Genomic DNA, 23,686 nt, shown 5'->3' with positions numbered 1-23,686 from the left:
TTTTAGCAAACCTTTTAGCAAAAACACACCTGTTGACCCTTAGCTCAGATCTTTTCTCCCTTTTTTTTCTTAATTAATTTTTCAATTATAGTTAATGTACAATATTAGTTTCAGGTGTACAACAACATAGAGATTAGACATTTATATATTTTTGTAATCACAAATCAGCTGGAGGTGATAATGTTGTGGGTGGAAGGAAGGAAGAAAATTGGGGTCTTTGGTTACATGGCAGATTGTCTGCGTCTCACCCAGGTGAAACGAGGGAGGATGGAGGGGAAAGACTTTAGTACTAAAGCATTCATATGGGTGGTCAGATCTGAAGATCACCTGGGTCTGACTGATCTTCAGACCACTCCGGAAGTCTGGTCTCTGAGATGACCTCGGCCAAGGGGTACATTGCTTGGTCTGGGTGTAAGTCCTTATGACCAAATTAACCTCCATCCTAACCTCCCATTCACTCTTCATGCCATGTTCAACTGGCTTCCAGGACGATTGAATTTCTGTTGTGTTGGCTGAGAAACGGGGGCTAAGAAGCTCTGACTAACATATGGTACCTTAATGCCTTGGGACCCTGCTTATACTAACTCTTCTCCTTGTTTCTTTTCTTTTGTCTTTCCACACAGGCCATGCAAGTAAAGGTACAGGTCAAATGCATGACGTGTCTTTTCTGTTCTAGTATTAGAGGTGCCAGGTGCTGGTGCCCCTCTGCACTGTGATCACCATGGGGGTGGTACAGAATGGATTTCCCACCTGGAAGCCCCCCAGGCCTGCTTCAGGGAAGACAACTGCCTGTCAAAAAGTGAATGTAGGCCTACCCACCCTTGGAATGGGGAAGCCGGGGAAGCCAGCCAAGCCTCGCCCTAACCGAGGTCTCCTTGCTACCTCTGCTCCCTTCCCCAGCTGCCCACTCTGCAGCCAGCACACATACAGAGAGAGGGACACAGACAAGGCTGGAGAACCCGGAGACACTCCTCCGCTGTGCCAGGGAGCGTCACAGTCCTCTTTGCTGTCAGTGGTCCCAGCCTTTCACACTATACATTTCTGCCTCCCATGATTCAAAGGGAGTTTTCCAAGGACTAACCTCAGGATTTGAAATGAGTAGATAACCATGAGTTTTTGCATAAAATGTGCCTATGGTGGAATAAACCCTGAGACGATTTTCCAGTGATCCATACAGGTTATTACTTGGAAATACTTCTCTATCTCTTCGTTAATATGTGTCTGCTGCCACTGCCCCAAGATATGTGGCAAAGAAAGGGGGTGTGCAGGAACCAGGTCACATGTAGCTCTCATAAAAAGAAAATGGAGCCACAGCCAGGTAGCCTTGGGTGTTGGCTCAGCTTCTTACTTGTTGTGTGACCTTAGAAAAGTCACTTAACTTTTCTGAGTATTATGTTCTTATTTATAAAACTGACTTGTTCCTAGCTCAGAGTAGTTGGGAAGATTAGAAATGTTTTAAGTCGTAGGTACATTGGAGTCACATCATATATGCAGCATTTGTAATTAGAAGAACATGAGATTGGCCAAATAAAAGAGAGAGGGAGCACAAAATTATCTAAGTTGTCTATCAAATCCACGTTGTTACATTTTGTGTATTTACTGGATTGTATATTGCATGTTGTTGTTTACCTTTTACATTTATATGTACAGGGTATCATAGTTTACATATGTAAAACTGAGTTATATCCTTTATGAATGATCTGAAGCATTTTCAAGGGTAATTTAGACTATAAATGAGTTGTGCCTTAGGCACAACCTTTAGAATTCTACACCTGAGGTAGAACATGTAAGGAAGCTTGCAAATGCTCAGGAAATGACAGAATTCTTGTGGCCTTTGTGTGAGCCAGTTTTCTGCTTTGCTCTGGAACACAAGAAGCCACTGCCTATCGCCTTCATCTCCTCCGCTCCTAACCCCCGCCCCCATCCATATTTCTCACTGCCCCCCCACCACTGCCCTGGGTCTGTCCTGCTATTTTGGAGCACTGGTCATGATGTCACTGCAACCAGTAGAATTCTCTGGCAGTGTTTGGCTAGACTGGGTTTTGCTGGTCGGGGCCTTTGCTGTGGTTTCTCTGATGTAACCACGTGATGGTGCAGCCACCACAAGCTGGGTAAAAGAAATCACATCCCTTTTAAGAGCGTCCGTTAATAATTATGAACTTCCCTCACACTTTGGAAAGTAATTAAAGAGATCAGTCCCAAGGCAGTGTTAATTCTGACCCTCCTCTTCTCTCAGAAAGCCAATCCCTTATCAAATGAATTCTGCTGCAGCCCAGGGTCCTGGTCTTACATGCCAGTTCCAGGGGAAGCATCTGGCCTCCCGGCTGCTCCTAGAGCCTGGTGGTTTATTGTAAACTGCAGTGCTGCCATTATTGCTGCAAGCATTCCATGGGCACCTGCTGAAGCAATTTAGTGAGTGCCAGTTCTCTTTCCCTGACTGCATTTTCTGCTTCTGGTTACCCAGCCCTCCCACACTTCCTGCGAGTGCCCGTTCAGCTGAGACAGAGTCCTGTGAATGAGGTACCATGTGGGCAGCTTTGCTCTTTCAGAGTCTGATGTCATGAGAATTACGTCACTGCAGTGCCTTTTCTCCTTGAAATCCCCTCCCCTAACCCAGACCCCAATCCTCACCATGTCTTAGAGATGCTGAGGCTCTTGGTTGGTTGCCTCAGCCCAGGGCATTGGACTCTTCTCGGAATGAATTCTCCCTACAAGGGATGAGAAAGTGTAAGCAAAAGGGCGGCGGATTCTCAGGGACTTGGGGAGTTCCAGTCCCTCCCAACTTCCCCCAGTCAGATCTCAGAGCAGCTCTACATGGTGATTTATTTCCCTTTTCCTGGGAGAACTTGCATTGCCTTAGGGTAGAGCCTGGGACAGAACTGTTCTGTGCTAGCTGCTCTTTCACATGTTTATTGACACCCCAGCATCAGGATTCTCAGTTCTTTTCTGGGGTCATTTTGTCGGTGATTAAATCTTTCTTTTTGGGAAAACGCCAGTTTATTTGTTTATTCGGTCCGGAAGTGAATGAGCAGAGACTCTAGGTGTCGGCGGTGTGTGTCTGGTCACGTGGTTCTGTGAGCATGTGCACAGGAGAGGGCGCGGGGAGTTTTAAGGCCACCTGGTTGTCTTTATCACACTCCTTTTACTGTCCTTTGAAATGTGGTAAGGCCTGAGCTGTATTGGCAGGGCCACAAGGAGGCAGGCTGCCTCGGAGGTGAGGCAGTTCCTTTCAGCATCACTGAGCCCCTCTCTTTGTTTCAACCTCATCTCCTAGTCTGGAGGACAGGACCAGGAACGGAAGAAGACAAAGCGGAGGGGAGACTTGTATTCCATCCAGACCTCCCTCATCGTGGCTGCACTCAAGAAAATGCTGCCCATTGGTTTGAATATGTGCACCCCAGGCGATCAGGAGTTGATCTCCCTCGCAAAATCACGATACAGCTATGTAAGTCACCCATCTGCTTTGGCGGAGCATGTCAGGTGAAGACAGGTGCCCAGTGCTCCTTGGGGTGGAGGGTGTGGGCCAGATGAAACGAAACCAACGTGCACAGAGGCAAGATGCCCTCATCTTTAAAGCTGGTTTGGGAGCTAGCACGCGCTTTGGGACAGTCTCTAGTTTCTTTTTTGTTTTTTTTTTTTTTCAATAAAGATTCCGTCCAAACTGGCCATTGGCTGTCCATACATCCTTGTACCCTACTTTACATTTCCACAGTAACCTCTAGGAATAAAATTTAACATCTCTTTCCACAGAGGGACACAGATGAAGAGGTGAAGGAACATCTGCGGAATAACTTGCACTTGCAGGAAAAGGTGATGCAGCAGTAAGAGAACTCACACAGGCTTCCTTCTGGCCACAGGGCGTCATCCTCCTGCTTAATTTACCCATTTTTCTAAAATGTGTCCTAAAAACAGTCTCAGAGTACTCGTGTTAAATTGGTAGGACTAGCTCTCTGTTCTAAATTGTGTCATTTTTTTACCTTAATTTCTTGTTGTTTCCATTGCTGTTACAAAAAGGATGCAAAGAGGTATCCAGTAAAGCATGTCTTCCCACCTCCCGCTGTGTGAACCAACATCCAGACATAGGGGGTTAGCTTAGGCCTCAGAATTTACTGACTGAGGCTTGTTACACCTGAAAAGGACACCTGGGGGAAGTTTTGGCACCTCCTACTCTAAGAGATTTGAAAACAAAATAACTGTGTACCTGAGTTAGTATAATAATAATAAAAAAGACTAATTTTCATTTTACAGGCTGTTTGATATTTTTCCAGGCCTGCAACTCTGAACTGCTCTTTCCGCAGATACATTATGCCCCAAGGTGGAGGTCTAGGCTGACATAAATAGCCTCTTGTTTCCATCCCAAACATATAGGAATGGTAGAAAAAATATACTACAGAAAAGGCAGTAAAAAGAAATCCCAAGTGCCAGAAAAAAAGAAGACACACTAAATCATAGTACTGAGGAGACATTGATGCAGTTGGGAAAACTCATAGAGTTCTCTGGACCAGATATGTATTGCAGGGGCTGGGTTTTCCAATAATTTTAAAGGAAGACAGGATAGGACCTAATTATTCATGTTGTCCATAAATGCAGAGCAAGAAACTTATATAAAATTAGCCTTGAACCAGTGAAACACATGAATCTTCTGGAAAGACAACCATGAAACCACTTGGAGGTCTTCACCCCCTAGAATACAGGCTGAGATGCCAATAAATAAAACTCCCCTGAAGACAAGCTCATATTTAAAAAGTACAAAGTGTGAAATGAAATCTACCACTACCAGAGAGTCAGAAAATGCAACAAAGGGAAGAATTCAAGCCTAAGGAACTGTAGAAAGAAATTTAAAAATAAGTACAGTTACAATATTTAGAGATAAAGGTAGTGATAGAATTCATAAATCAAGACTTGGACATTATTTTTTGTAAAGAGGGATGATGTTATTGAAAAAGACCTCATAGTTAAAAAATAAAAAATAGCCATTGAAATTCAAAATCCAATTTATGGGTTAAAAAAACCAGGCTAGTCACAGTTGAAAAGAGAATTTGTGGTTTGAAAGATGCTTTAAGGAAATTAGAATGTGGCACAGAGAAAGAAGGGGTGGAAAATGCAACAGAAGAGTTAAGGGACATGTGGGCTAGAATGAGAAGTTCCTACATAGCATCTACAGTGTTCCAGAAGAAGATAACAGAGAGAATAAGAGACAGGCAATAATAGAGGAGAGTCCTGATTGTAATGGAACCATGCTAGGAGTAACGGGCTTTTTCAGTAAAAGAGATACTGGATACTGCTCATTTCATGTGTGTGCTTCAATTTTCAGTCTGATGACCCAGCTGTAAAGTGGCAATTGAATCTCTACAAGGATGTGTTGAAGAGTGAAGAACCTTCCAATCCAGAAAAGACAGTGGAGCGTGTGCAGAGAATTTCAGCAGCTGTCTTCCACCTGGAGCAGGTAAGGAGCATCTGCCCTGAGGATTGAGCAAGCCAGCTACCCTGGAGGATACAGAGCTCCGCTCTACACTCAGGCCTTACTTAAGAGTTCCCTTGTAAGACAGAAAACAAGGAGCAAGCTTCATCCCAGCTGTGTCATCTGGGTGCTTCATGGTAGCAGACTCCTCAATTTTTTCCCCTCCCAGTGTTTTACAAATTTTTACCATTAGCTCACATGACCTGTTGAATTCCCCTACCCGTTTGTGAACCTCCTATTAAGCAATAAACAGCCAAAAGCAGTTGGGAGAAGAAAAAAATCCTAAGACCTCCACAAACTGAATCATCTACTGCTGGGTACATTTTGCTGACTACAGTTGAGAAGTGAACATTCCTCCAGCATTGAGAAGTCCAGGTTGCTGGTGATAACCTCCTTTCACCCAGTCACCCTAATGCGTACCAACCTATGTGATTTCTTCTCAGGTGGAGCAGCCTTTGAGGTCCAAGAAGGCAGTTTGGCACAAACTGTTGTCAAAGCAGCGGAAACGGGCAGTGGTGGCCTGTTTCAGGATGGCCCCTCTCTACAACCTGCCCAGGTAAGTATTCTGTCATTTTCTTCTGGCTTGTGAGCCAGTGATGGGAATTAAGGTATCCTCCCACAGAATGTGCTCTCTTTTGGCCCTGACACACATGATCCAAGAGGTAGAAATTGGAATCCTTCACCCATGGAGCTATTACAGTCTGCATATAGTATAATGGCCTGCTAAGGCAATCAAGGTAAGCATAAAAACTGAAAGCAGATGAGATTCCCTAGTGCCCCATTCCTGCCTCAGCTCACTGATTTGCACCGTGACGTCAGCTACAGAAGCGTATGGAAATTCTCTGGTTTTACCTGCGTGGGATTCTTGGAGGATGTAAAGCTGCCCTGGAAAAAGGGAACTGTTTTCTAAAATACTTTACCCTACATTCCATCAACAGCTCAAACAATATTTCTCTGTTCAGGTACTTGGATGGCATCAAAATTATCCTCAGCAGGTACAGAAATGTAACTTGAGAATCCTTTAGCACAGTGTATTTGCCTTCAAGGTAAAGAAAGGGCACTGTCCCAAGAGGCTCGTCAAGGGCGTGAGGCCTTTGTAGGGCTGTTTGGTCCATACTCTGAAGTCAAAAATATGTGAAGGCTTTTCTGGAATGTGTGTGAACGCACATGCTATTCATCATAGGGCAGAGTATCAGTGCAGACTGGGCCAGCATTGACCCCTGAGACTGGCTCAGTGTCATTGGTGATGTGACAGCATTCCTCAGACAATTGCAGAGTCGGCGAGGTCAGATCTGCGGTCCACAAACAAAGCTGGTGACTGAGTATCAGCCTCTGCGTCATCAACTTTCAAGTCAATAGGAACATCCTCACCTGATCAGGAAAAATAAACCGACTGGGACAAGTATATTCTGAATCCCATGCAAATAAATATGGGTTTGTTTTGTTTTTGTTTTTTGGAATATCAGATAAAGGACTATTCCTGTGTTTGACATTTTGCTTTCATCAAATTGTGCGTCTTGGCCATAATTTGTCCAGAGTGTCCTGTAACCCTGTCCTGAACCGCCTCACTAACTGAGGTTTCCTAGTGAAGATCTTTGAAGATGGTGGAGAATCAAGGCCTCTGAGACACATACCTGCTTCTACACGTTTTTCAAGAAAACAGAGGAGTGTCTTTGGAAGGGGATCAGGCACCACAGAATCAAGCAGAGTTCATTAATAAAAAGCTGAAAAGTTAAATCAAGCTGTTATGGGCATGAAGGTTGCTGAAGTCCTGGCAAAAAAAGCGAAATTCGTAGCCTGGTAGAAAAAGCAAAAAATGCATAGATAGGATTTCTGATGGTTTTCCAGAAGTCGTGAAACATCAGAAGGCATTCACTTTCCCCCTGGTAGATTTATGCCTGATGTTTTGCTAATTCGGCTTCCAGAAGGGCTCAGCTCTAAGCATATGTCTCCAGGACCAGCTACGCAGATTACATCTCTCAAAAACAAGTTTTGTTGTTTTTTTTTCTAAATCCACTGAAAATGTTAATACCATCCTTTCATATTTCGGTTGTTCCTTCAGCAGTTCACCCCTGTGTGGGTAATCCTAAGTCCAGGAATTCACTATGCCCTTGATGAAACGTGGCCACTCACATCCCTAACCCTTCTGTTTTGGGGGCTTGTCCTGGATTGCTCCCTAGCATGGAGGACTGTTAAGGAAATGTCCTAACTCCAAAACAAAAACTATCTAAGGAGCTGATGGCAGAGACCACATCTCTCCTCCATCTTGTGATGATCTAAACTGCATGGAGTCTTCCAAACTAAAGGGCTAAAGTGATTTATTTGATGATGCAGAAACTGTTTCTCTGATGTTAGTTTTTAAAAGAAAACCTGTATGCTTTTCTCCAGACACAAAATTAGCAATTTCTTCCTGAGCACCTTTCAACGGGTTTGGCTGGAAAAGGTTAATGAAAAAACTCAGTATGACAGGCTTATACCCATTTTAATGGTAATGTAACCTGTGGAGAGACCTGCTCATTCTCTGCACATTCCTCCTTTCTTGACCATGATTTAACATTACCATAAAAACACAGATTTGTACAATTTTTAAAAAATGACTCTGATTGGTCAATTATGAAGAAAGATGGCAAGGGCTATCTATATTCTTCCTGAAACCATGACCAGGTCTTGATTGTTGTGGTCTTGACCTTCATCTTTCTTTCCTCTCCTTCCCTCATCACTCCTCTCCTCACATTTGATAACCAATTAACTGCTATACAGTGGCTAATATTCCCAGAAATCAATGCTGACTTATAGGGAATGAGTGGCCTGTGCCAGTTACTCACTATTCCCAGATAGCAGGGCCACAGCTAGAATCCATGTCACACACAGGTGTTATGCTAATGAGTGCCACTCACCCAAGCTTTGCCTTCCGAAGTAAAAGCTGGAGCACCTTGTAGCTGTGGTTCCTTGGTGGCCCCTGTAAAGAAGCCACACTTTGCTCTTTTCAGTTTATCTGAGACTAACCCACTCACCATTAGCAGGATTTTCCAGGGTGCCTTTTCCCAGTCTCCATCAGCTGGAGAGGTGATTGGCCAAAAGGAAAAACCAAGTTACCATATTAAGCAAATACTTCTGGACTGTTCCTTGGCTGAGTGAATTATTTCACATTAGAGAGGAAATGTGATAAAGACCCTGTGAGACCAGAGCAGGTTCCCTTCTAACCACTGTTACCTGCCACTACGGGTCTTCCACTAACCACTGTTAGTTCACTCAGAAGGTGGTCCAGACATGCAGGAAGCACCATGGCAGAGGGTTCTGGTTTCTTTGAAACAAATGCTTCCCTTTGAAATGAAGCCTCCCTGACCAATCAGAAGATAAGAATTGTACAAAAGTCTGTCCTGCTTACTAACCGTTAATCACCCAGACTAAAATAAGATGTCCCATGGATCCCTCTTGACCTCACTCTCACCCCTTCCGCTCAGGCACCGCTCTATTAACCTCTTCCTCCATGGCTATCAGAGATTTTGGATAGAAACAGAGGAGTATTCCTTTGAAGAGAAACTAGTACAGGATTTGGCTGTAAGTACTGACTCAACTGGGAGCAGATATGGGTGTGAATGAATTTGATTTTTGTATTCCTGTGTGTGCATTTATAACAGTCAAAGATTCACAAAGAATCGAGCTTATAAATTTGAAAGGAACTAACGGTATAAATTATCAGGGGAAGCCCTGCTCATGGTCCTAAGAGCCAGAGGATGAATTTCACTCAGAGGCGCTAGTACTCTTATCCTCCTCATCATCATCATTAACAGCTAACACTTCTTGGGACACACAGCCATGCGGTGGGAAGTTCACGCTGAGTTAAGTTTTGAGCACCATTGGTTGTAGGAGGCCACCCGCTCTAGCCAAGGCCCTGCGTTTCCACCCAGTAACTCTGCTTTGGGGAAGGCACATTAAAATCTCTTTCCTGCATCTCACATTTCTGTATTTGGCCCTTCAGAAAACTTGTCATGTGCCCTGTCTCTAGCAGACTTCATGCTCCAAACTACTTAAAATGGCACCACGGTGCCCCACTCCTCCTGGTTCAGAAAGAAAAGAAAGCCGCCTTTCCTGTGGCCAACAACACATGGTTGTTTTTGGTTTTTTCTTTCTTCTTTTTTTCCTCTCTCTCTCTCTCTCTCTCTCTCTCTCTCTCTCTCTCTCTCTCTCTCTCTCTCTCTCATCCCTTACTGTTTTGATTTCGATTAGTCTTGCCCTGTGTGTTTCTCATATTCACTCTTCCCCATATTTGTTTCTTTTTCTATCTTTCCCTTTCTCCCCTCGTTTCTTTTCCTCTACCCATCTTTTTTCCTTTAATCCTTTCTCCCCCATTTTTATTCCATTTGTCTTTATACCCTCCATTCTTTTCATATATTCCTGTCAGTGACAAAGACATTTCGTTGGTTTTTCTCAGTCTCTTGATTAGTGTGAAGTTGACAGAGAGCATCCTTGCAGCCCGCCCCTTCTACTGAACCATTCACACAACCTATGCAGTTCTCACCCATTTACTGAATATAGTGTACCCTGCTGGCTGTACTAGAAAACTCACTGTTACCTTTCACGTCAGCTGCTATTTGCCTTTCTGCAAAAGGAAATAGAGAAAAGATTCAATAAGAGGAGAAGCTGCAAGGCTTGCAGCTCCCGGATGGCATCTTTCAGGAACAAGATTTTTGAAATCAGGAGTGAGGTTAGAAAAGAGAAATGTTTAGCTAGGTTGAGTCTAAAATAGTATCAGCCCCCAAGTGGCCCCAGTACTGTGTAACTCTTGCCCTACCCCGATTTCCAGCCCCATTCTCCAAGAGACATTTCAGGTGTTGGCCGATCGATCCGGTTCTCGGGTCACTCTCCAGGGCTTCCCTCCTGAACTCGGGTGCCCAGAGCTTGCATGAGAGTTCTGCTGATTGGGGTCTGGAGCTCCTCAGGCTTTGGCTTTTCCTTTCATTTTATTTTAACCCCAAATGGGAATGTTTCTTTGATTGGCTGTAAATATATGTGTATATATATAGATATATATATATCTGTGTATATATATATATATATATATATATATATATATATATATATATATATATATATGTCTACAAATTTATATTCCCAAACTTGCATCCTTAGGGCTTCTGTCCTGAAATAAATACACGACATAGTGGTTTCTCTCTGTGCTTTTAGTCTGATGCTCTCCTTGCCTTGCGCTTTACCTTCTCTCTGTTCGCATGCAGTTGTGCGGCACGTGCGGAAATCCATACCTAAAACCTGTCTGCATTGGTTTGTGTAGAAACCCCCCAAGGTGGAAGAGGAGGAGGAGGAGGAGACGGAAAAGCAACCAGACCCGCTTCACCAGATCATTCTCCATTTCAGCCGCAATGCGCTCACGGAGAGGAGGTCAGCACCGTCGGGGCCTCCTGCTTTTCCCAGGCCCCAGGCACAGTCACCCCCACAGCTCTCTCTCACGGAGGGCAGTGCCTGGAGATGGGGTGCCACCTCTGAGCTGCCTTCTTGCTGGCCACCGGGGAACATCCAGAGGTGCTCCATAAGCAGCAGCCCTCACTTCGTCATGCCAGACAGACACTACGTTTGTAGATCAAGCAGCCTGAAAGCTTCAGCCCTGGATTCTGAGTGAAGCCAGTGCTGACGCAGACTTTCAGGATGGTTTCTAAGAATCGGGATGGGAGAAGGATCAAGCAGCCTGAAAGCTTATTACCTCACTAGTTCTTATTACCTCACTAGTACCTATAATTTAAGATTGCTGTGGCTCTTAGTCTCTTCCGCTGGGTCCTAAAAGTAGCCCGCTAAATATTTTCTCCATTCTTTCCAGCAAATTGGAAGATGACCCTCTGTACACTTCCTATTCCAGCATGATGGCCAAGGTACACCCGGGTTTTCTGCCCGTTATCTCAGCCTTTGTCTTCCCTTCGACCTCTTCAGACACACAGAAACTGTCATGTTGAGCAGCAGGCCTGGGATTCGTTCATGACTTGGGCTCCCAGCAGGGCACAGTTCATGTGCCACACGAGTGACATTAGTAAACCACTCTACCCTCCTCTAAGAAAACCTCGAGGTTTTGCAGGAACATTGGGTGCTAGTGGCCAGCATCACATGGTCATTCTAAGGCAGCGAAAGGGCTTAAGCCCACGGATGGCCTTTGCGCTTCCACTCAATTTTCAGAACATGTCCAATAGTTCAAACACAAGTGTAGTTGAAGGAAGTTCAGTACATTTGGAAGCAGGCTTAGAAACTAGAGGGAGGTCCCAGTGTTCTGGAAGAGGCAGAGTGACCAGAAATGTTGTTTCTGTGTCACGTAGAAGGATGGTGGCCTCTGGAATGCTGAGTGCTTAAGGGGACTGCTCCTTAAATGGGAAAACGTCATGTCAGGCGGGAAGGGGAATACATTAGGGTACAGGGGCACCTGTTCCTTTACTAGGTACACCACAGGGTCATGATGGGAAGGGACACTTGGGGCTCACATCCCCAAATGTCTCTGGTCTTCTTGCCAAGCTAATTCTTGTTTAGAAAGGGACAACTCCCTGAACTCCTATCACTCAATTTCCAGCAGAACTTTATTAGGTCGAAGAGTTCAGGCCTGTGCTTGAACCAGATAAGTCCCCCTGACTGTGAGCTCGGTGTTCCCGTTTCTCGTTTCCAAACCCCTTGGTAGCTGCAAAGATGGCACTTAGAGTAGAATGCTACCCTGTGGTGGCCAAAATGTTCTTGGTTTTACAAAGTGCTGAGGTCCCTACGTGCTTGTGCATTACATCCCATCCCCTGCCCTGGCCCCGTACAGTCTTGTTTATTAGGTTCACCTTTAACTGGATTGTCTGTCTCATCCTTTCCCTGCACCATGGAACCCAGAGTTGTCAGAGTGGGGAAGACGACGGAGAAGAGGAAGACAAGGAAAAAACATTTGAAGTAAGTTTTCAGGAAGATTGAAGACAGGGCCACCCTCCAAAGCCAACCACGTGCAGGACCTTCACTGGTGGGTGCTGACGTGAGACATGTGGTTCCGCCATGTGTATCTGGTGACAGACACATGTCTGCCTGGGTGAAGCACCCCCGTTAGCCGTGGTTCTGTTGTCTGCCTGACAAGGGAAGAAGGCAGCCAGTCAGTCAGCAAACCACCCCATTATGTTTGTTCTTCTGGGAAAGTTTCTACATCTACCAAGTATGATAGTAACAGGGGCCATAGAAGGGCAGATTCATACACCCCAAAATGACATGCAAGGCCATGGACACACAGGGTGGTTTGTGCACGACTATTCTGCAAGTGTGATAATAACTATTTTTATTCTGAGGCAGTGCAGGGCATTCAGTCTCCCAAGATAAAACTATGAGTTGATTTGTACTCTTGTATTGATAAAGTATGCCACAGTAGAAGTAAATGACTATACTTACAGTTCTGGAAAGCCTTGACATTCTAGTATCCACATCCGGCAGAGTCCTTGTTAACTGTGGTCTGAGAAGTCTGGAAGTCTAGGGTGTTCTCTATCTTCAGACAGACAGACTCACAGACAGACTCCTGTTGACTCCTCAGCAGGTTTCCTTGTGTGACAGAACATTGGAAACAAATGCATTTGAACCTGAGATCACTTCCTATAATTACAGTATAAAAGGGGAATGGAGTCTCAGTACAAAAAGTGGAAAATTCCTCATCAAGCTATGAGTGCATTATGGGCAGCCACTTTTGGAAAGCTGGGTAGCGTCAGAAAATAAACTTCAGAGATCTGCTTTATGTGTGTTGCCTTCCTTAGGCAAGTAAAGATGATCTCTCTCAACGTACCTCACCACCGTGAATTCCCTGAGCATAGACAGATCTTTTCCTGTGTGTTTTTTCCAGGAGAAAGAAATGGAAAAGCAGAAAACCCTCTATCAGCAAGCTCGGCTGCATGAGCGTGGAGCCGCAGAGATGGTCCTTCAGATGATAAGCGCCAGCAAAGGTGGTTTCCGTGGTTTCTGAATGGGCCCCTGTAACTACCACAGAGCTGTCACACTGCAACCTGAAGTTATTACTAAAGAGTCCTGCTAAAGCCCAGGTGTGATTTACCCTCTGTTTCCTTGGTGATTCAATCGAATCTTCACCACGGCAGGTGAGATGAGCCCCATGGTGGTGGAGACGCTGAAGCTGGGGATCGCCATCCTGAATGGAGGCAACGCTGGTGTGCAACAGGTAATAGGGGCTCATGGGAGATGGTGCAGACTTCCGGGGTATTCCCACTTGACATCTGTCACACTTCTGGGAAGAGGTGTGGACTCTGCTGCAGAGGGGGCCACTCAGAATCACCTTCACTGGTGTTTGTCCTTCGTGGCCAATTATATCAGAGTAGCTGGGAGCACAGATAAAACCAGGCTGGGTGTCAACAGACAAATGTGCACTTAATCAAGAGGGTTTACCCAGGGTTTGAAGAGAAAAACATTTCATTTTTTTCATCATTAAATGATTTTTTTGCATAAATATGCTGTAGAGGAAGTTTTCTAAGCCTTAAATTTTTATTTCAACCTTTTCACTTTAGTCTGGAACAAAGAGCTGCCTTACTGGAACAAAGAGCCTGATCCGTGAAGTGGGATTCATAATCCCACACACCTATTATTTGTGCATTCATTTGTTCACTCATTTCTTCATTCACAACTGTTTAGTGATTGCTGTCTATGCAATACGGCCAGGCTCTGTTCTGGCAGTGGAGAGTGTAGCAGTGAGTAATGCAAATAAAACCCCTGCCACCATGCATTAAATGAGATAGCACACATAGAGCGGAGCGCCTGGCACATGGAATTCATGCAGCAATCTAAGTCGGAACTGGCTGCAGCAGACAGGAAAATGCCGGTGTTTCCTGGGCACTCTGGGCTCTAGCTAACAGCAAAGTGTGCACAGCAAAGTGACATTTCAAAGACTCTTGGCCTTCATGTGGGTCATATCCCAGGGCCTATGAGAATCTCCAAGTTCTTAACTACCATCATGAATATAATTTTTCCTAGTCTTTGATTCATTCCAAACAAATTTCTCATTAAGTACTACTGTTTTCTAACCGCCCCCCCCCCTCACTTTCTGTTCTCTTCTATCACGACACCATCAGTTGATTTTTTGCAGGGTCTTTTTTTTTTTTTTTTTTTTTTTTGACAAACAGAATTTTTATTATGCCAGGCAAAGTTCCTGCCTTCCCAGTAACAGAGAACAGAGGAAACAAAGTCTGACTGTGAAAGAGATACTGAGCTCTCCACGAGGCTCATTACTGGCCGAGCTCCTGTTCAGTGTGTCAAACTCATGACACGAGCGGTTCAGATTATACCTCAGCAACTAGATCGTGCTCTGGGTGTTTGTTCCCAGATAGAAGCGAGGTCAACCAGTAAATGTATGAATGTCAAAGATCTACCATATTGCCCTAACAGAAATACCTGTGGGCCTTTGTTAAATAAAATGTCCGCCCTAAATGATTCTGGTTCTGTAAGTAGAGGGTGGGGCTCAGACACACGGCAGGTTAAAGTCCACATGCGGGTCACAGGGTCACCTGCTTACCCAGGGTCGCAGCCCACGGCCCTGGATTGGACTCAGTGTGCCTGAGTGTGGCTAGACTTGCCGCCTCTCCATTACAATAGGAGGGTCGGTGCTTGTGGCGTAGTGTCCATTGCTTTTCCTTTTCAAATGTGTCTCCTCTGCAGAAAATGTTAGATTACCTAAAGGAAAAAAAGGACGCTGGATTCTTTCAGAGCCTTTCTGGTCTTATGCAGTCTTGCAGGTAAATAAGGGAAAACCATCCACGGCATTGTTTAAAACTCTTCGCTATTCAAGGGACACGGAAATGGGATGGGGAGGGCTACAGAATAAACTGGCTTATCGTGGAAGTATTGAGAAAGCAAAGAGGCTAGGTGTGGTTCTTCCAGCCTTCGAGATGATACTCAAATAGAGTTCAGAGGGGAACATGTGATCTCTATTACACACACACACACACACACACACACACACACACACACACACACACACACACACACACACACACACACACACACCCCGTTTGGCCTTTTAATTGCCCTCACTTCCTTTGTTGTTGTGCTGTTATCCTCAGAACTATGAGTTTCTCCTAAACATATATGCTCATAAAAGGCAAACCAGAAAAGAATTAAAAAGAAGAGAAGCACTTCACTGGGACTCAAGGCTGCATTTTCATTAGAACCCATAGGCACTGTCTTCATCTTTATCCTAACTAGTCTTTGAGCCTGAAGAGGTATTTTGGTGGGTACATATTTTTACATATCCATTTTGACAGCGCTACCTCCTAACATGGAAGCGTTTTCACACAGCCTAAAAAACAAAGCATTGAACTTTTCATTCATATTACTAGATTGGCTAAGCCTCCCCTGGTGGCTGAACCCTCTGACAAACAAATAATACGGAACCAAAAGTCAAAAGGTTACCATACTTGCTCATTTCAGAAATGAGCTAGAAATCTTTCTAAGAAAAGTGTCAAATCATTCGCTAAGATCCACATGTATTTTGAACAGTCTGTAACTCACTCTGAAAGAAATCCAAGTTATAATTATCTAGCTCATGTGAAACTCGTTTATAATGGAGGGACAGGTGACGTAACCTTAGAGGCCAACTGAGTTCTAACAAGTTTTAAGACATTTTAATGGTTTGAGGGTTTTTTTGCTGATTACAAAAATAATACATATTTGTAAAATATTTGTGCACTGGAGAAAATAAAACATTTAAAACAGGTGTTTTGAATGGAGAAACGGATTGTCTCTTGAATCAGAAGTGCTGCTTTAAAGACGCTATGTCCAGAAGTCCTATTTCCATATTATCCTCCCTTGACAGCAAAATCAAAATGGAAGGATACTTTTATGTTATTGAAGAAACCCTTTTTACAGCAGAATCTGGGAAGAACCAACAAGATGGCAATAGGAATTTTCACTGTTTTCTTATTAAAATTCATCTAAATTACAGAGGTTTGCAACTCCTAAAAGGGGGAAAGAAGTGCTGGATTTTTCCCTAATGTCTTTCCTATCTGACGGTCATTTCCTTTGCCCAATGGTAAAAGGAAGGCAGGGGTTTGCAGAATCTTAATGGATTCAACCAAAAGCTTCCCTAAGAGCAATATTCTTATGAGACCTATGTTCTTATATTCTATGCAACCTTCCAACTGGGGAAGGAATTAGAGTCTGTTAGAGAAGTAGAATGAGCCCCAATTGGAAATAAAATCATACAGTGTCCTCATTACTAAGCTTTGTGGTTGTACTGGGGGTTCCTGACTAAGTAGGATTTGATGGTAGCTGTGACTGAGAAGGTTGAGGAAAGTGGGGACAAAAATGAATACCAACTTGTCATAGGTTCAGGCACACCTAGGGACACCATTGCCTCTAGAAAGATTAATCTCACCTCCTGAATGACCCAGGAATCCTAAGGTATGGCCCTTCAAAATCTGGAAGTTTGTAGCTCTCGCCATCAGTATTTACCCTAAGCACTAAAAGCAACAATTCCTTGTGGATTCTCAGAGAAAGTCGGCAAATGTGGGAGGTGAATATTACTTAGTGCAGTTTAAAGCAAACTTGCCCTTGAAAAGTCTTAGGAACAAATTGTTCCTTCTTTATTTAGGAAGACTTTCTAAATCTTCGTCCATAAGCAAGGACTCAAACTGGACAAACAATGATAGTCACCATAAGTATTTCTGATCCTCCCCGCGTGTGACAAGGTTTGCGAGCTCCCAGTATCCTTGGGCATCAATGCCTGGCACAAACCCAGGGAACGGCTGGACTCTCAAACACACTGTGATGTATTAGTGCATTTATGATAATACAAGGAAAGTATATTCTTAGTCAATAGGTACATTGACGTTAGAAATCCATTTTCTCAGCGTGTGTAGCCCTCACCCTTGCTTCTTTTGTCTATTACAAGTGTCCTTGATTTGAATGCATTTGAGAGGCAGAATAAAGCTGAAGGCCTGGGGATGGTTACCGAGGAAGGAACACGTAAGTAACTAATGAACGTGAAGGCCACTCTCTCCCTGATTACAGTCTTAACTATTTCTGGTTAGAGCCCCTGTTTACTTCTTATTCTGCAAGGACTTGCTCCATTTCAGCAAAATATTTTCATCAGTAGCTTTGATAAAGCCAGCGTCCAGTCTGGATGTGCTCATAGCACCAGCCTTGGCTAAAGACAGTTTATCATAGTGTTTATGGTTTTCTTACTTTGTATTCTGTTTTTCTCTTGTCGCCAGTCATTGTTCGTGAGCGTGGTAAGTTTGAGTTTCTGGCCTGAGTTCGTACCATGTGTGCATCCGAAGGGACCCAATTTAATTGCCTCAGCTCCAACACATTGTAGGCTTGGTGGCTGCATGTCAAGTTTAACTCAGCAGTTTGATGCCTAATTAAAGAAGAGTCTTCCATTCATAGAGCATGGACTGTGAACCATGACTGCGCTAGCCTGGTTGTTTTCCTTACAGTTGCATCTGGGGGCTGAATATTTTAGCTTTGTTGGTCATTGTGTCCTGCAGCCTCAGTTCTGAGTTAATCGGGTTTATCAACATTCATCCAAAGTTCCCCTTCCATACCATTCTGGGACAGCTCCGGTAGCGTTTTTGCCTTCGTTTGCATGGGCAAGTTGTTCTAGGTTAGGAAGCAAACCGATGCTCACCAGTGTTCTCTGTTTTCAAGGTGAAAAAGTACTCCAGAACGACGAGTTTACACGAGATCTCTTCAGATTCCTACAGTTACTTTGTGAAGGACATAACAGTGGTAAGTGGAACAGATTGATTTATCATTCAGGTGCAAAACTGTGATTCAGTTCAGGCTGCCACATTCAGTACAACCCAAGTTCTAACTCAAGGACAACAGTTCATTCATTGTCAAGAAGAAGCCCTATGCAAAATGACCTTTCACCCAAGGCTAATGTTATTTAGTACCACCAAGGCTAAACTGCTTCCAGAATCTTCACATGGTGAAACGAAACACCCAACCCTTTCTGTCAAGTCCCTCAAGGCTCATTCGGTCCAGTTTCTGTTGACACTGGGAAGGGAGGGCTCAGGGCAGCGGTCTGTCCTGCAGGAGACACCAGGACCCAAACAGTGTGCCCTTGTAAGGCTTTGCACATACTGTCTTCTGAGTTTAGCCAGGAGAGCGTGACTGGCTCGCTAGGCATGACGGGACAGGCTCTGACCCAGCCCTGGTGTTGTCAGACTTTCAGAACTTCCTGCGGACTCAGATGGGCAACACCACCACCGTGAATATCATCATCAGCACCGTGGACTACCTTCTGCGTCTTCAGGTGTGTGGGCCCTGAATGGTGGCACGTCTCAAAGGTACTTCCAAAAGCTGAAAACAGTTAGTTACACAGGGACCGGAAGGGCCCAGGATACAGTCAAGCCCGGTAGGGGAGGTATTGTAATCTATGTGCACACATTTATGGGAAGTCAAATACAGTAAGTCCTGAGTTAATGTTGTCAGTAGGTTCTGCGACTGCAAGTTAACACGATGTGTGATGAAACCAATTTTACCATACGCTAATGATATAAGCAAGAGTTAAGGTCCTAGGACATCTCATCAATGTTATAAGCAAACAACATCGAACAAAACAAAGTTATTTGAGGATCTACTGTACCAAAAACATGTTTTAGATGTTTGAAGACTGAAGTGGGGGGAGTGGTTAAATGCCACATCATCTAATATAAATGCTGGTTTACTTTCACCAGTGAAAACCTAGCTGCAATGCCCCACAGCTATAAAACAACCTGTGAGTGAGAACAGATTATTCACTAGGAGAAAGAGTTCCAGAAAGTGGTGGGAATAAAACAAGTCTACAAATTCTTAGTGTTGAGAAGTCACTTGCTTTAATTGTTTGAAGGAAAATCCAAATAATATCAAGAAAATGTACACAAACATGAGAGAGGATCCTCTTTTCTCTTTGCTGATTCCTCATCCTGGTTCTGCCACTTACCAGCTTGGGACCTGGGGCACTCAATCTGTTTAACCTCCCTGTGTTCCAGTTTTCTCATCTATAAAATGGGTAGGACCCGTCTCAAAGAGTGACAGTAAAGACTGAGAGGTTTAATATGTGTAATGTGCTCAGAACAATGTCTGGCGCTTGCAGTGTTAACTATTATGTTGTTGCTGTTATGATGATTATTTGGTTGATGATCCTAATTATCTTTAATAAATTGTCCTATGTCGTAATCACCGAGGCCCCGCTGAACGCAGTCCTCTCTCCTATCTGTTCTTGCCTGCGGAGGGATATCTGTGCTTCAAAGATGCTAGGGACCCACTAGCTCTGCTTCCTCACAGAGTCCTGGGAAGGGAGGGCTCAGGGCAGCGTTCTGTCCTGCAGAAGACACCAGGACCCAAACAGGGCGCCCTTATAAGGCTTTGCACATAGTGTATGTCTTCTGAGTTTAGCCAGGAGAGCGTGACTGGCTCCTAGGTCATGGAGACGTAGGACTCTCTTGTATTCTTCCCTACCATTGAGTTTAATTACACAGACTGAAGCCTGAGAAATACTAAATTCTACTTGTTTGTCCTTAGGAATCAATCAGTGATTTCTACTGGTATTATTCAGGGAAGGACATCATTGATGAATCTGGACAGCACAATTTCTCCAAAGCTCTGGTGGTCACCAAGCAGATTTTCAATTCTCTTACAGAATACATCCAGGTATGTGCGACAGAGTACGTGCTTGAAAACAAAGAGAACATGTTGACACTCCCATATTCTAAATTCCCTAGAGAATATTGGGGTGCACATTTGGACTGTGCATCGAGCCCGGGTGCTGACAATATTTCTCATCTGTAAATAGGAACCAACAGTACCTACACTCCGTGAGAAGCTATGGTTTATGGTCCCCCACTGTGACCTATTCATAGCGTTATCACACTTTATTTTCATTTCTCTAGTTACGTTTTGCTTTCCTCCCCAGACTGAAAATTTTCTGCAGATGGAAAACTTCTTATTCAATTTAAAATCCTTCATTTCTAGCACAATGTCTAGCACATCATAGGCGTTCAATAAGAGTGGAGAGAGGAGTACAGAAATGACTAATAGAATGAAGGAATAAAGGGATAAATTACGTTACTTTTAGCCCTGAGACGAAAAACAATTCATGAGATCCTACTAATATGTCAGAAATTAACTCTATGGAAAAGGTAACTCCAGAAGCTCATAAACTATGTGCAATGGCAGTTAAATCTACAAGCGAATTTTAGGTCGAGGGTCAGGATCTTAGAACATTCTTTTTCCGTTCACAGCATTCTCTGTTCATTGCCTACAGTGGTCCAGCTACCATGAAAAGGCATAGAGGATGTAGTCAGGCATAATTTGCTATAAAATCCGTAGCCATCTCACAGTTATGTTATATAAATTTTTTGAAGATTCATATGATGAACCAGCTGGCACACTAAGATCTTATATTCTTATTAAAATAAACACAAAACTAAGACTATCAACTTGAAAAGGAGGTTTTAAGGGCTAGATTGATCCAAGGATTCTAAGAACATGGGGAGATAAACCTAGGAGCAGGCGAGTCATCTGAAGTGTTACAGAATGTGAAATACCTGGGAAGATCATTGAACAGATTTGACAAGCGTCAGATTTGCTCTCTGCAGAACCCATGCTAATCTTCAGAATTTCCCATGGAGCACTTTAACCAAAAAGTAAAGGAGCGTATTTTAGGGGAATGTGAGTTTCTTTCAACAATGGTTTTGTTCCAAACAGAATCTAGAGTTTTCTGGGAATCAGACAGCAAATGTACACGAACAGTGGTTTTTAAACAGGCTTGTGTGATTTAGGCACTATCGGTCCTGCTCTCCTCTTCCCCGGGAATCCTGCCAAGCCTCCTCTAGGACTGGAGACAGCATCAGTACTCTTTTCGGAAACTCCTTATCAAAGAGTGATTGGGGCCTGAGTAAAGGGTAGACACATACACTATAAGAAAGAGTTTAGGATAAGAAATATTGGTTCAGTAATGATCTTCGAAAATAGGCACGATTATTAACATGGAAAACGCAAACTGGTAATTATCTGGCTGTGTCTGGCTTTCAGAAAACTTAGAGATCATATTATACCTGAAGTTCAGGTTAATGATAAGAAAATCCTAAAAGCAGTTGAACACTAGGAATATTATTCAGAGTTTTTTTACTTGAGTAGATAGCCATGTGGTCATAGCATTTTACATGTAGCTTTGCCGGATAATAGTGGGTTTTCACATTGGGCTCCATGGAACGCTCGAGTTCTTCAGAACCCCTCGTAGCCAAGGTGTGGATGAGAGTGGGCAGGGGTGCCCTTCACCTCTGTTTCAACCAGAGCATTTAATACTTTAAAGGATGTTCTTCGGAGTCAGATTTTATTTGAAGAGTACGTTCTGAGGCTGAAAGAAAAATCTCTGGAAATCACCAGCCTGTGAAATTCCGTGTGGCTTTTGCTAGACCTAGGACATACGACATAGGACCTCTCTGCCCTTCCTTCTCTGATGAGGGAGGGGGTAATATCTTGGGAAATATTGAACACAAAGTATGTGACTTTTGGAAGGAGCTATCTGTTCACGTAAGCTGGTGTCAAATGCCCTTCCGAGGGCACGTTTCAGAGCAGTTGGGGATGTGTAAGTGAAATAAGGACGTCCACCTCTCCACAGGGGCCCTGCATTGGGAACCAACAGAGCCTGGCTCACAGCAGGCTGTGGGACGCAGTGGTCGGCTTCCTCCACGTATTTGCTAACATGCAGATGAAACTCTCTCAGGTACTGTGGCCTGTTCCCAATGAGCCGTTGGTGTGAAATGCTAAGTCAGTCCCCACTCCTTGGTATTCCCATTGTGGATATGGCTGTATGAAGAAATGACTGGAAAAACCATGCAGATTAGGTCTCATTTTTAGAACCATGGGTCTAAATGGGAGACAGAAATGAATGCCCCCAGACAGGCTTTTGCATGGATGCAGCTACCTTCCTCGTGTCCTACCAACCTACCCTTTTCATAATTGCCTCAACATTTGCTTTTTATCATGCTAATCCCTTTTGCTGCCTTGTCACGGCTTTGTCAGTTTATAACAATCTACCAGCCCTGTTTCATCTGTCAAGTGTCTGCCTATCTCTTTAATTTACGAATCCTTTCTCTCTTACCTTCGCTTCCCCTTCCCTCCCCATCTCTGCCCTTCCTTCTCACTCCCCATCTCTCTGGCAAGATGAATCGGAATCGCTCAGAGCATTTATTATGAACAAGTAAATGTAATGTATGTAGTAGTTGATTGCCTCTCTCCATGGCAACACGTGAGGGAGAGCTTCAGGATGTCTCAGGCTGATTAGAATAACATTTGCAGCATTAATTTAAATAATGTGTACCTAAAATTTTCAAGGCTGTCACATCTGCCTCCTCTCTTCTGGAATGTGCTATTTAACCCTTTCATTTTTCCCCTTTTGACTCTGGCCTTATGGGAGGAGAGAGTTCTTGGGAGGGCTGCTAATTGGGGGTGATACGTCAGGTGGCTGACTCCTATGTCAGCCTAGCCTGGGCAGTAGTGCGGTGTAGAGGCTCCAGAGATGACAGCCTGGTCCCGCCACCTCCTCACAGGTGACTTTCAGGAAGTCATTTAGCTTTTCTGGTTTTTTGTTTCATCATCTGTGAAATATTGGGACTCAGAATAGATGATCTCTGAGGTCTCTTCCAGCTTTAATATTCTAAACTTCTACTTTGTATATAGCTATGACACACACCAAAGGTGGGATGAAACCCCTCTGAAATCTAAAGGGTTAGACAAACAACTATGTCTTTGTGAGGGAATCTGTAAAAGAAGTGTGGTCCAGATGCATTTTTTAATCCACCTTCCTATTGCCCACCTCAGATCTTCCAAGGATTGTCTGCCTTCTGTGACATAGGGTGTAAATACAGCGCTAACTTGGCAATGCCCTGTCTGCAAATCTGAAATTAAAACCAAACAGACTAGTATCACAACCACCCAGAGGTATAGCCTCAATTTTATTCCATTTTCAGGGACCAGTGGCACCCAGATCACCACCAGCTAGAATCAGGAGAACCTAAATTAATCCAGAATCTAAATTAATTTATTAGGAAAAAAAGGAGAACCCACTTGGTGATTATAATCTTGATACCTTAATTGGATTGCAATAGTATTCCCCAAAAGCTCACTTGTATTGCTCTGGTATAAAAGATAACATAAGCTATTAGTGATACCTACAGGCTCTTTGGTGGATTGGGTTGTTCAGTAGTTTTGGACAACAAATGTTCT

The 23,686-nt window shown here is 43.8% G+C and overlaps 1 protein-coding gene across 1 annotated transcript in view; it reads left to right on the top strand.

Annotated features, from left to right (window-relative positions):
* LOC308497861 (ryanodine receptor 3-like) overlaps positions 1-23,686 on the top strand; it is a gene marked incomplete at its 5' end in the record, with an annotated part of 55,131 nt that overhangs the window by 4,968 nt on the left and 26,477 nt on the right. Inside the window, 18 exons of the mRNA XM_081048955.1 lie at positions 624-638; positions 3,275-3,445; positions 3,751-3,810; positions 5,315-5,446; positions 5,905-6,017; positions 8,926-9,022; positions 10,755-10,861; positions 11,295-11,346; positions 12,329-12,385; positions 13,311-13,410; positions 13,561-13,640; positions 15,128-15,204; positions 17,361-17,434; positions 17,683-17,700; positions 18,119-18,199; positions 18,640-18,728; positions 19,979-20,107; positions 22,080-22,184. Coding sequence (XP_080905081.1) covers positions 624-638; positions 3,275-3,445; positions 3,751-3,810; positions 5,315-5,446; positions 5,905-6,017; positions 8,926-9,022; positions 10,755-10,861; positions 11,295-11,346; positions 12,329-12,385; positions 13,311-13,410; positions 13,561-13,640; positions 15,128-15,204; positions 17,361-17,434; positions 17,683-17,700; positions 18,119-18,199; positions 18,640-18,728; positions 19,979-20,107; positions 22,080-22,184 — 1,557 coding nt within the window. The remainder of the gene's footprint in view (positions 1-623; positions 639-3,274; positions 3,446-3,750; positions 3,811-5,314; positions 5,447-5,904; positions 6,018-8,925; positions 9,023-10,754; positions 10,862-11,294; positions 11,347-12,328; positions 12,386-13,310; positions 13,411-13,560; positions 13,641-15,127; positions 15,205-17,360; positions 17,435-17,682; positions 17,701-18,118; positions 18,200-18,639; positions 18,729-19,978; positions 20,108-22,079; positions 22,185-23,686) is intronic.

This window comes from Rhinolophus hipposideros (genome assembly GCF_964194185.1).
Source record: "Rhinolophus hipposideros genome assembly, chromosome: 5".
Lineage (NCBI taxonomy): Eukaryota > Metazoa > Chordata > Mammalia > Chiroptera > Rhinolophidae > Rhinolophus > Rhinolophus hipposideros.
This window is presented reverse-complemented; position numbering and strand designations above follow the sequence as displayed.